Source organism: Molothrus aeneus, chromosome 8, assembly GCF_037042795.1.
Source record: "Molothrus aeneus isolate 106 chromosome 8, BPBGC_Maene_1.0, whole genome shotgun sequence".
Lineage (NCBI taxonomy): Eukaryota > Metazoa > Chordata > Aves > Passeriformes > Icteridae > Molothrus > Molothrus aeneus.
In genome coordinates this window covers 17,333,441-17,346,206 of record NC_089653.1, presented here as the reverse complement: position 1 = coordinate 17,346,206, position 12,766 = coordinate 17,333,441, and the positions used below count along the sequence as shown (strand labels likewise).

At 40.2% G+C, this 12,766-nt stretch overlaps 1 protein-coding gene across 3 annotated transcripts in view; it reads right to left on the bottom strand.

Annotated features, from left to right (window-relative positions):
* Positions 1-3,938, bottom strand: part of PHYHIPL (phytanoyl-CoA 2-hydroxylase interacting protein like) — a 54,796-nt gene extending 50,858 nt beyond the window's left edge. Inside the window, exon 1 of one of the 3 annotated variants that reach the window (XM_066554368.1) lies at positions 3,760-3,938. In XM_066554368.1, coding sequence (XP_066410465.1) covers positions 3,760-3,892 — 133 coding nt within the window. In that variant the 5' untranslated portion in view covers positions 3,893-3,938. Of the gene's footprint in view, positions 1-3,742 lie in introns of all 3 variants that reach the window. The other 2 variants (XM_066554370.1, XM_066554371.1) reach the window with 2 other exon arrangements.
* Between the last annotated feature and the right edge of the window lie 8,828 nt (positions 3,939-12,766).

Genomic DNA, 12,766 nt, shown 5'->3' with positions numbered 1-12,766 from the left:
ATAATAATATTCCCACAGAGGACTCCAGGGTATTTTCTAGCAACAAACAAGTCCTAGCTGCTGGGTTTGTTCTGGTGTACAGACTCCTGCGTATCCATCTTTATATTCTAAGAAATATGTGAGGCAGCAAAAATATCACTGTTTGAGCATTAATTGGATGATAATGGCAATTTATGGATTCGAGGAGGAGAAAAGGTGCCACTAGAGTGTGTAAAGTGGGCAGCTGGCACAGTAGCTTTTGCCAACATTTGTGTCAACGTGGGAGTACAGCAATATGGTAGCTGTTAACGTTGCACTCAATAAATATCTCCCCATATGTGAAGATGTGACTAGCCTTTTGGAGGAAGAAGCTGAGTATTCTCTGTATCTGTGGCAGGATTTTAAGTGTAATCCTAACAAATCTCAGCAGGCCTTCATGTGTGCTCAAATATTGTACACATAAAATTGCTTTCTTGAAATGTAGCGTGTAGGGAAGCAGTGAAATAATAATGTAATAATTCATACATTGAATTATCTGGAGAAAAACAGTGTAATGCTCAACATGGCACTTTTTCTCAACTGGTTCAGGCCTTAAGGAAAAATACACAGGCCTGTTGTCCAGTGCATGTGACTATTTTTGTTACTAAGTGACTTGGATTCTGTATTATGTATTTGTGCATCCACAAAGGCACTTAAGTTATTTCCAGCTTTTTTCTTTTTTTTTTTTTCCTGTTAGAAATAAGAAGGACATTAAAATTATTATTTTAGGACCAAGGAAATTGTTTCTGTTACACATGAACTTGTAACTATTGGAGCTAAACAGCAAAAATGATACCGTAGATAAAAATGGCACTAGACCTTTTTGGGGTATTTTTCTATAGATATTTCTTGCCATGAGGTTTCCTCCTGTGGATTTTCTACAACACTTACACAATGATTCACTAAATTCTTTTAATAGGGGAAAAAAATCTGGTGTTAGGGTTCTGTCCTCTAATCATGTTTTGTTTTCATTTTGCCATGACATTTCTCTCTGTGAGGAGTATGTCCTTTCTCCACCTCTTCAAAAGCCTTCTTTCCCTGCCTCTGTCCACCACTGCTACTCTTCTGTCATCCCTACACAACTATTAATTCTGAATAAATCCCACAGCCCCATTCCCTCACAAGAAAGTTCTCTATAATAAAAATTTATCTTGACATCAACAACTGAGACATCATCATTCTGAAGAGTCAAACCCACTGAGATTTTAAAGGATTTTTGTCTGTGAAGCCTCAAAAATCTTGATTTATAGATGCAAGTAAAACAAACAGACCTGTAGAAAATTCAAAATATATACTATGTAACAAACTGTCCAACCAAACCACTTGTAAAATCAACTGGCTACACAGGTAGAGAAAATTTTCCATTCAGTTTTAATGATGCTTATTCACTTTTCAACCAGCCAACAAAATGAGGATTCTACCCACAGAACATCACCCATGCATTTGTTTTTACATTGGCATAAGCATAGACTGTCTTTTATGAAAGGATTTGGGAATGTAAGGTGGTGTAGGAAAAAAGACAGTATTAAATGACAGTGCTCCTTCAAACTAAAATGACAAAATGCCTTACTAAAGTGCTTTGGGTACTCTGATGGACAAAAATGCTCTTTTATGCATAGGAAATTAAGTTTTATAGTTTCACATGCAAATATAAGAAGGGTCATTTACACTTTCTTACTAAAAAGCTAATGACTTTCACATTTCCTAATAAAAGACTTTCAACAAGCCTCATTAATGCAGCTATTTACATCCACAGTTATTGGCATAAACACACAAAAAGGGAAGATACTTTTTCCACCCTAAAAACTTGAAATTTATAGCTGTGGAAAGCTATCAAACAGCAACACTGTCTCACAGCAAAACTCAAGCATAAAATAGCACCTTCTGAATGGAAATGAAGATCCTGGAATGTTGCTCTGGAAAGTGAGACATCAGCAGGCTGATTTTAGCAGCAGGTGGCCAAGAAAGGCTAAGGCAGAGGTGGGTATAATTTTTTCCTGCCAGCATGGGGTCAGCCCATCACACAGGAGTGAGGAGCTCAGGGGAATGGGTGTGGATCTTCCCCAGGAAGGACAGAGGAGTGGGGAACCTGAGCACTCTGCAAAGTCACCACTTCTCTTACAGTGGAAGAGCAAGGCTGTATTGTGTTGCTGCCTCATTTGTATTTACCAAAGAGGTGGAAGAGCAGCCTCATGCTGCCATCACTAGACTGGTGGGACAGCACTGAAACTGAGGGGTGAATCTCATACTTGCTGTGTCCTGTGGTGTTCCAGTGCCCCAAGGAGAGCAGGAATTTGTGCACTCACACTTTGATCAGAGGGGGCTGAGATCCATCCCTGTGGCTGCTGCTTCCAGCTCAGAAAGCTCTTTTTGAGCAGATCCTACCTGCTGAGTTAGGCCTGGCTTGCAGCCAGTCCCTGGGTGGAGATCTGTCCTGTGGATGCTGCTGCGTGGTTAGTGTGTTTGATAATGACAAGATAAGGCTGCAGCCATGGCTGTGCTGGCCAGCTGTCCTCAGCCTGCCTTCCAAACACCAAACAAGACTTGGGACAAATACCACTGGGGAAATACTGTATAACTGCATTTTGCATGGAGAGTACTGTGCCATGACAGTACTCACAGCACAGACAGTGCTACTTTGGAAAAGTTTCTTAATCAACAGTAAATAATCTTGTATCAAAATAAAGACAGCTGGGACTTAATACTCTACATAACTAATTTTCCAATAAGAATTAAAATGAAGGAAAAAAAACCCAGTAAATCCAAGCATGCTGACCCATGTGAGATACATGAAAATGGAAGGTTATATTTATGAAATTTATAAAGCCAAGTACTATTTGTTTTCAAGTCAATCCCTGCTCTGGTGGGGTTTAGAATGTTAAGGGAACTTGAAGCAAAACCACTTCAGCTGCAGAGTAAAAGCACCTATTTCTTAAAATAGGTTTCAAAATAAACAGTCTGGCATCCCATCCTGTAGAGTAGAGCATTTTGCACATATATAAATGAATGTATAAAATTCCACTCAGAAAGCAAGGAACAAACAAACAAACAAGCAAATCTTTATCCTAGAGCATCTGTGATCCAAAGACATTAAAGTCCAAGAAAACAAACCATATTTGAGCTTTGTACAAATACCAAAGAGCAGGTCTAACCATCCCTTCAGGAAAGGGCACCATCTCCTACATCTTATTTCCAAATCACATACATGTTCTTCCCTCTTCCAAAAATAAATTTTGAAAAGTATTCATTTCATGGAAACCACCAAATTCTTTTAAACAGATGGGAAACCTGATGGACTGGGATGCAGTGAATCCCTTATTTGCTGATTTCAGGGAGATATTTCTGATTTTGAAAATTGGTTTTAGAGAGCTTTCTGACTTCATGGCTTGGGACAAGATCAATAATGTAGAAAATACAATTGTATGTTGATAAATTCTGGAGATTAGTGGGAATGAGACAAAATAAATGTAAGTCACGTATCTGAAGAAAAATACATACTGTAGTTGTCTTCATAACATGGATATTCCCACTCAACTCCCTCAGTCACTACATACTCAGGATTGCATCAAGCCCTTAATTGTACAGTAAATTCTCCTTCTCCTCCCCATAGCATCACCACTCCCTAGTTTCCTCATATCTGAGCATCCTGTTGAATCTTATTTTCCCTTCAGGCAGTGGATCCAAGCCCCTCCATCCCAGTTTCCCTGCTCTCTTTAGCCCCTACCTTTCTCAGCTGCTCACGTGTCTCCCAGTCCCTCTCCTCCCTGTGCCCCAGCAGAGCTGTACCTCGTGCCCAGGGTGCCCGTGGGATGGTGGCTGGGAGAGCTGCTGTCACTCCTGCAGGAGATGGAAACTTCTCCTGGGCCCTTCCCATCACCGAGGGCTCCGCACTGCCCTGCTGCTGCTCCTCCCCCAGCTCCTGCCAGTCCCCTCGTTCGGACTCAGAGAAGAGAGGTTTTGTTCAAACTTGTGTTGGGGCCTCATGAGGGAATGGTCCTGCCCACTCTGGCCACCTGCCAGACTCCACAGACACCTGAAGGCAAGGGTCAGTAAGGATCTGGGATATTACTGCTCCTGTCCCAAAGTCAGATGGGCATGAGCTGTGAGCTCTGAAAGCACAGTTCCTACCAAAATCCTTGTGCAGCCAGTGCTCCTGGTAACCTCCCGGTACCAGAGCTGGGGAGGCTGAGCAGGGGACAGGAGGAGGTGGCTGCACAGCCAGGCTTCCCCTGCTGCCACTGTCATCCCATTTGCATTGCAGGGAGATGATCTGGCTGCCTTTGTGTGGCCCTTTGGCTGGAGCCCAGCAGCATTTCTGTGCCACTGCTCACATTGTACTGCAGGAGGATAAACACAGGCTTGTCCACAGTGCTCTCAACAGCTCTGGAGGAAATCCATGATTGCCCAGTGTCAAATAGGCCAGAGAAGCTGGGCTTTCTGTACAGCAGCTACTGTCCTTATCCTAATACCCTGTCTCTTGTAGGAATGTGGAAATTTGCTGGTATGAGAGAAATAGGACAGCATGATGTGATAAATATTCAGGGCTTGATGCTACAAAATTTTCATTAATGCTCCACTATTTCTAAAGACTCAGACTGGCCAGTGTTTAACATTTCTCAAGACCATGCCAAGCTGCCACAGAGATAAATAACTGAGGCAGAAAATATATAATATTTGAGAAGAAAAAAAAGAGAGTTGTTTGTGTGAGAAGAAAAATTATTTTGATACCAGAAAATAACATCTCAACCAATCCTTTCCCTACACTATAAATATTTAAAAGCGTAAACTGTGTTATCAATACTGTACTCCTTCCTGTCCAATTTCTCGTTGACAGAGGGAATAATCCTGGAAAACATAAAGACAAGATCTTTCATCTACCTAGAAATCTTAGTACCCTACTGGCTAGGCACTGTATATGGGCTACTTATATGAGATACTGGACCATTATGCTGATTTTGCATGGATTTGTGTGAGCACACAAATTTCCAGGCATAAGAACACAAGAAATAGATCAGAAAAAATCATCAAAGTTGGTCCTCTCCAAGCTTTGAGATCTTTAGGCTGGAAATAAATTCCACTGCACTTCCTGAATTTAATGCACTAACTTGAAACCCTCTGGCCTTCCTGGCTGATCTTTCTGCCTCCTGCAGCCCCAACTGGACAGGCACTGGTCCAGTCTGCCACAAACGTGGGGTGTCCACCTCCCCCTGGGCAGAGCTGGAGCTCATGTTGCTCCTACAGGGAACTCTGGGGAAATTTAACAGCTTTAACAGAAGCTGGTGTACATGTTAGAGCCCCAGATGATGTGGGCTTTTTTCATTTCTGTGTTATCACTCAGGCAGAGCTGCTTTGCCCAAGGGAAGCCCTTTCCTGTCTTTAGTGAGTGGTATCTAGGAAAGCATGGGTGTGCAGGCAGGACCTCCATCTGCTCCCCTTTGCCTGTCCCACAGTGCAGCAGGCAGAGGAGTGAGGCACACACAGGAACACTCTCAGCTGCTGCTTCACTTGTCTGAATCACAACATGGCATTTCATGAATAACCCCTTTTCCACAAGGACAAAAGCAGGATTTTGCTGCTGACTTCCCTAATGCTGCAGAGACCAGCTGATTAAACTCTTTGGAAATGCATGTAAATTATCTTTATTGCACTGACTTCAATGAAGCTAGACAAACATACACCCACTAGGAAACTTATCCTTATGTATTAATTTCCTGCAATGTACAACTGGACAAAGAAATACAGCTACAAATGTAAATAAGAATATGAAAGAAAAAGAATCTTGATTTTTCCAAGAAGCTGTTACCCCATCAGATTTTCACAGGACTGTAAAAGTCTCCAGGCTACAGACTTTATTCTCTCTACCTTTCACCTGAAATTCATGTTGTTTTAAACAAATGCAATCTTTATAATTTTTTCCTATCCCAATTCAGTTACTATTTCCTGCTCTGCATTTAATTCCTAATAAGAAATTAAATATGTACCCTGATTTTCCTTTTGAATTACGCAAATGTTAAAACTCTGCTTCTGTGGCAAAGAGATGGCACTCTGATGAACAGAGCCATCTACAGAAATCTTTTTGATAATGGTGTCCTTCTTTCAAATCCAAACATTTCCTTGATGTAGAATACAAATTGAGCTCTAGTGTATAAGTCAGCTAGGATTTCAAAGTTGGCCTTTATACTTTGCCATTAATTAATTCCGTCCAAGAAATTCAAACAAAGATACAAACAAAAAAGTTCTCTAAATACATTACATAAGGCATTCAGAATATTCTAATTCATTCCCCTCCAGGAACACAGCAGAGTCAAAGAATAGTGTACACAGCATGTTTGGACTGTATAAAGAGCACTAGAAACTGTAAGAAGAGTTTAAAACCCATTTATTTAAAGCTCTCCATTATAAGAGCTATTGTAGAGTGTTTGCTAATCAATCTACACTTCTGAGTTCTAAACAATTGCAGGCTAAAGGAAGTGTGCTTTTCTTCACTTTCAGATTCAGGAACAAAGTTTCCTATTAAAAGGGAGGAAATGCAAGCAGAAGGCAGAAGACCTCTTCCAAAACTTACTGGAACTTCTGAGTAGTTTAAATATTGGCTAGAAAGTCAGAAACTCTTGTTTGTGATCTGAGAAAGAGACATTCTTTCCCAGTACACCCCATGAACAGCTTTAAGTCAGGCAGAACAAGCGTTTTCTCTGATACAATGAGGAAAGCCTCCAAAATCAGGGGAAACTCATACAATTTACTTTGAAATTTTTTAAAATCTCATTTTCTTGGAATTATCACAACATGGCTAAATCAGAAGCTGAGAATATGGGTCAGTGGTCAGTCAACATAGTGAGATCTTCCAAGCTGAGTAATCAAAAATGGTTTGTGCTTAGGAGTAAGTACAACAGCATGAAGTGAGAACAGAGCAGCTATGTCTGCTCAGCCTGAAAGTACATTAAGAGTTTTCTTCTTCTCAAGATTCACTTAGTTCAACTTGTATAGAAACACAAGGGATACTTATCCCCTCACACCTTTGGTACAAAACTTCGTAGTATTCATTCACCCAATCTGTTAGATGGGGGAAGAGGCAGAGTCACAAATGCAATGTCAAAAAGTAAAAGAAAAAAGAAAGTGAAAAGCAAGCTTTGCTGTGCTCCCCACTAGCCCACAGATGACACCTCCTTCCTTGTCACTCCTGTGTGACAATTTCTACAAAAGGCCACAGAGCTTAGTTGATACCACAGTGCTATAAGTACCATTAACTTCTGAGAGATTTCCCTAGGCAATTATCTCCTACTTTTAGCTGATTATTCCCTGGAGCCCAGCTCACAGAATACTAATTTGTGCTAGGATCTTGTATGGTCATTGTTTTTGTGCAGCCCATTTCATTATTTTCCTGTAATCTTATTTACTGTCCACTGAGACCTAGGAAAGTCCCACATCAAACTGGATACTTTATAGGACTAAATTCCTAACACTTAATTGTGAACATGCTGCATGACAAAGCCAATATTTGACATCTTCTTCACTTTTTATTTTGTCACAGACCTACAATAATGCACAATCTCAAAAGAATTTTAAGTTACAATAATTTGCACCATTGCCTGAGACTGAGAAGATGCAGCTCCTGTAAAGGACAGAGAACAATTCCAGTGCCTATATGGGCATAGAGAAGCATAAATATTTCTATTTTTCTTTGATCATGTTTGATAACAAAGACTATATTTTCATCATGTAAATTTTGAGGGATTTGAGGGTTGTGTTTAACATGCACTATAATTAGTGCAAGCTGTTTAAATATTCACCAATGCTCTTTAGGCACTGAACCACAGGCACTGAAAGGCAAAAAAAGAAATAATTTCACTTACATATTGTAGGAATCAGCTACTGGGAAGAATTTAAATTGAACTGGGAACAATCTAAATCAAAACCAAGAAAAGATCAATGATTTCCCTCTTTCCTCCCTATAATAAATGCCAATGACTAAATCCAATGTCTGGATTAGTGTTTTTAGTCCACCTGGAAACTGAAGACACAACTAAAACCATACTGAATGCATTTTCTCCCTTACCTAAATATCCCAAACCCAGAGGAAGCTGATGCCTGCATTCTCAGAGCTTATCTATCTGCAGGGCTTTGTAGTCTCTCATTCAAGAATTTGGATTTTCTCTGAGATATGTGGCTTGGAAATGAGTCTGGCACAATATAATCTCTTTTGTTATGTAATTGGAAAACTTCATATCTTCTTTTAATATTAACATGGGTTTCAGAGGAAAGAGTAAATTCCACTTTTCTTAAGGAAACAAAGCCCATCTGATCCCACATCTTTGCAATGTACAGACAGATATCCAGGCATGAGGAGCAGGCTCTGCTGATTGTCCATGAAAAGCAGCATCATGGGATGCTATCTGTATTTTTGTTGTGACTACAGTTTACAGACACATATTCTGGTGTGGTGACAGATGAATAGTTCCCCAGCACAGCGTGGGATGATGGCCCATTATACAGCTAAGGGTCTGTAAGGAAGGTTTCCATGACAGCATTTTGTGTATCACTGGTATTTTGGAAATAACATTCAGCTTTGATCTCTGACTTCTACAGGTTTTACTGTTCCCATGAAACTTTATATTCAAGCAAAAAAAACCAACAAAACAAGCAAGGGCTAGCATGAATATTTTACATAGAGCCAGGGATGCCTGGAAGTGATATTCCTGTGATAAACTGTAGAGCTAAGTTATAAACCACAGAGCTATTTGTTAAATGCACCTATTAAATATCTTTAATTACCTGTTCTACTCTCTGGCCAGTAACCATTCTGTCTTGGGACTTATTCTAAAGTTTTATAGTCCTTAATAGGTTCAGACAGCTGGCATTTCCAGCCTTCTGTCTACATTAAAATATAGGATTTTTTTGAAAATAAAATCTGATTCAAAGCCCCAGAGAAGTTAGCTTCAATCCTGGGCCGAAAAAATGGCTTTTCTATACATTAAAACATGATGGTTTTTATGCTCCACAGAGCTGAGGATGAGTTTAGCACTGAATGACAGGGGAGAGTTGGGACAGGAAGGGCCTTAGGAATACTTCACATTCAGATGTTCATAAAAGTTGTTCCAAGTAAAGTTATAATCTGTTCTGCAGCTGTTTATTCCTCTACATTTGGCCAGGAATTTCCAAGGGGTCTGAAGGATCTAGATGCCCAGTTCCTATTGAATTTCAGCAGCACTCCACCCCTTAACTCCAGTGGGCTGCTCTGAAGGCTGTGAGACATGAAACACAGCCTCTGTAATGAGTTTAAACAAACAGTGGGGATCTGTGATTTTTCAAGAACAAGGCCACAATCCAGGTCTTATATGTAGCACAGGGAGAGGTCCTGTGCAACTTTCTGCTGGTTTGGAAATGAAGACTTTTCTCAATCCACACATGACTCTGCTAAAGCAAAATACACTATCACTTTATGCATATCTGTCTGTAAGCATTTACTTACAATTTATATACAATAAAGTATCTAACTGGCTGCAATCTGCTTAAGGAGCTTTTCTCTTAACCATGTGAATTTCAAAGCACAGAGAAAATTGCAGAAGGATTTTAATTGTATACAAGATCTGAGCTTAGATAAACCACCTACATGGCTTTTTCATCTTTTGTGGGCAGCCAGTTCTTCTTAATCAGTGTAAAAAAGAATTCAATAATAAACACAAACACTGAGTGACAATACAAAAGCATGGATTTTCTAGCACATTTGAACACATGGCAAGAAAAAAATATCTCTGATAAGGAAGAGAAGATGTAGTGTTTCCAAAATGCAGCTTTTATTAATCATTTTCCCCACATTTTTAGATGATTATGAGTAAAATCTGAAGATGGAGAGAATGAGGTGGTCAGAATTCCTCAGCTGTGCTCTCATGGACAGAGAGGAGACCTATTCACATTGTCCATTCCTAAAGTAAATCCCAAAGTGTTTTTCTGTATCAATGTCAGGCAGGAGCATGAGCCTCTGGTGTCCTACTTTTCTGCATGCTCCTCCATTTCAAGCTCCAAATAAGCCAATAAAATATACCAGTGAATGTTTCCATCCTTACAAATATTTTCAATTGTCCTGCATCCTGTCAGGAAAGCAGTTTTGCTGGGGCAGGGTAAGGAAATGAGCCTTTTGCTCCTGTTTTAAAAAATGCACTGATCTAACTTGTGAAAAAGTTGGGTGTAAAGGATTACCTGATGTCCTTTGATAACAGGCAATGAGAAATCAGAGCTTCCACAGGAATCAACAAGAGCAAGATGCACTGGTAGCACCACAGTTAACCCAGCACAGAACTTGGCACTGAGCCATGGCACTGCCTAATGATTAACACAGTAAGAATTTGTGTGAGACACCAGGGCTGGGAGAAAGTCTAAGGCCCTTAGCACAACCCTAGCAGTGAGGGTACTACATGCGATAGAAATTTGTTGCTTCTCTAAATTTACAGCAAAGGAAGGGGTGAGATGGGGGAAAGCAATGTTTAATCTTCCTCAGGGTTGGGTAGCGTGCTCAAGAGACACACTTGGCTCTGGTAGCTTTCTTCAAAAGGAAATGTTGTTGTTCTGAACTTGTAGCCAGCTCTGCTCAGCTACTCACCTGCTTTCTATCCACAAGTCTCATCTTAGACTTGTTTCATATTCTTTGAAAAGGTCTTAGGTTAGACCATGGCACTAATAATGCCAGGGCTGTGGGTTCAATCCCTGTATAGGCCATTCACTTTAGAGTTGGACTTGATGACCCTTGTGGATCCCTTCCAACCCAGAATATTCTGTGTTTCTGTGATTTGGAGAAGTTTGGTCTGAGGAAGAGGCAGTCTTCAATTTCTGAGGAATGCTAGTAGTCACAAGAAGAAGTGATGGTAAATTACTTGATGGGATGCACCAGGAATCTGTGTAACTGCATGTAGGGCTGTTCATTGCTACCTCAGCTCATTTATCATGTCCAAGCAGCACTCACTTTCATAGGAAAAGGTTGTTACTTTACAAAAAAGAGCAAATGAAGAGAGGAAAAAGGCTGCTCAACCACTGTCTTCCCTATTTTTCTCACCAGGCTTTTTTTATTCTTTGACAGTGTTCCCTATCCTCATCTTAAGTACAAGATAGCCAGGTTGAGGACGACATGCATGTAGGCATTTGCAGATTGTTTGGGCTACAGAAGCTGGAGAATTTCCCAGGTAAGCAGGCACTCTGAGCCCACAGAGAGGGCTGGCACTTTGCCCTGCATCCCAAGCTCCAGAGACCCTCCTCACATAGAGGGGCGTGTGTTACGTGCCCTACAAGTCTGACAACTGGCTCCTCTCTGTTCCAGTCTTCTTGGCAGCATCACTTTGGAAAAAGCATGGTACAAAATGTGGGATGACAATCAAACAAACCTACAGTCAAGGGCAAAACAATAGCATGTCCATAGTGAGTTTTGATGATAAGGTATTCCCAACCCAGACAATCTGGATATGTAACTTGCTCAAGCCAAAGTCAGAAAATAAAAATGAGATATGAATTAACAAGCTGTGAAGGAAGCCAAAGAGGATTTTTGACTTTCTGCCTTTCTTGATCTCTTGGCAGCTGACAAGCTTTTGGGTTGGCAGAGGCTGCCTTACCTACCAGGACTGTCCAGCACAGGGAGGGCTGAAGGAAAGCTGCAGAAGGCAGGTACAGGAAAAGGGGCAGAAACAGCAGCACTTTTCAGCAAATTAGAGCATGGAAGTGTACAAAGCACTTAGATACCTAATTTTAAAAATTGTGTGTCACGGGGAAGTGAAGATAGCTATATCTTGGGAAGAGTTTTACTTCTGCTCTGAATGTGTTGGCAGCATGATATTGTGCACTTGGCAAGTTTCCCTAAAATCAAAACCTTAAATCAATGGGCAATGTATGCCAGTATTTCTTCAGCTCAGAGATGGACTTCTCTTCTAGGTTTCCTTTTTAACTCTTTTCTTTACTGATGAAAATTTCAAGGAACTTGGGCTGTAGAAAATACATTGCAGACCCCCACTTTTATACAGGTGCCATTTTATAGAAGCTGGTAAAGTCTGGGGATCCCTGGTTGTTTTGCTTTCTCTCCCTGACTGCAGTGAAACCCAGCTATGTAACATCTGATGCCTACAATTCACTCATCAGCAGCTATTCTGCTTTTTTTTTCTTCCCAAAGAGAATGCCAGGCAGCTCTAATCAGAGTTGATGTAGATCAATGTGAGCTTTTACTTTCATTATATTTAAAGGGACATACGATTTATTGATTTGCGTATCAAATTTTAGCACACGTGTTTTCTCTTTTGTCTACAGTCAATGCAGCAGATCTGTAGATCCAAATGTCATGCAGTACAAAACCAGAGTAGTATCACGAACATGATTAGGCAAAGATATTGGCATAGGACACATTTATGTTATAATTTCAAGTTTTCAATATGCAAAGATGACTGCTTGAGTGCAAAGCTAGAGCCCTGAAAAAGCATTAAATCTGAATGCCCTTGCTCTGTGGGGGTTTATAAAATGGCTGTTTATTTGATTTAAACATTATGCCCTATTTTTAGATATTTAAAAATGATTTAAAATTAAAAGCTAATTTATCTTGTGGGGTTGATAATTAGTTGAAAAAAAACAAAGAGCTGTTTTTTTTAAAACAAAGAAAAAGCCCACATACTGTGCTCCCATTTATCCTTTCCTTAATATGCCTTTTTCTTCTTGTTTTTCCTGAACAATATGGTCCAATTATACATCTGACATAAGCTTATAACTAGAGTCAGGAATT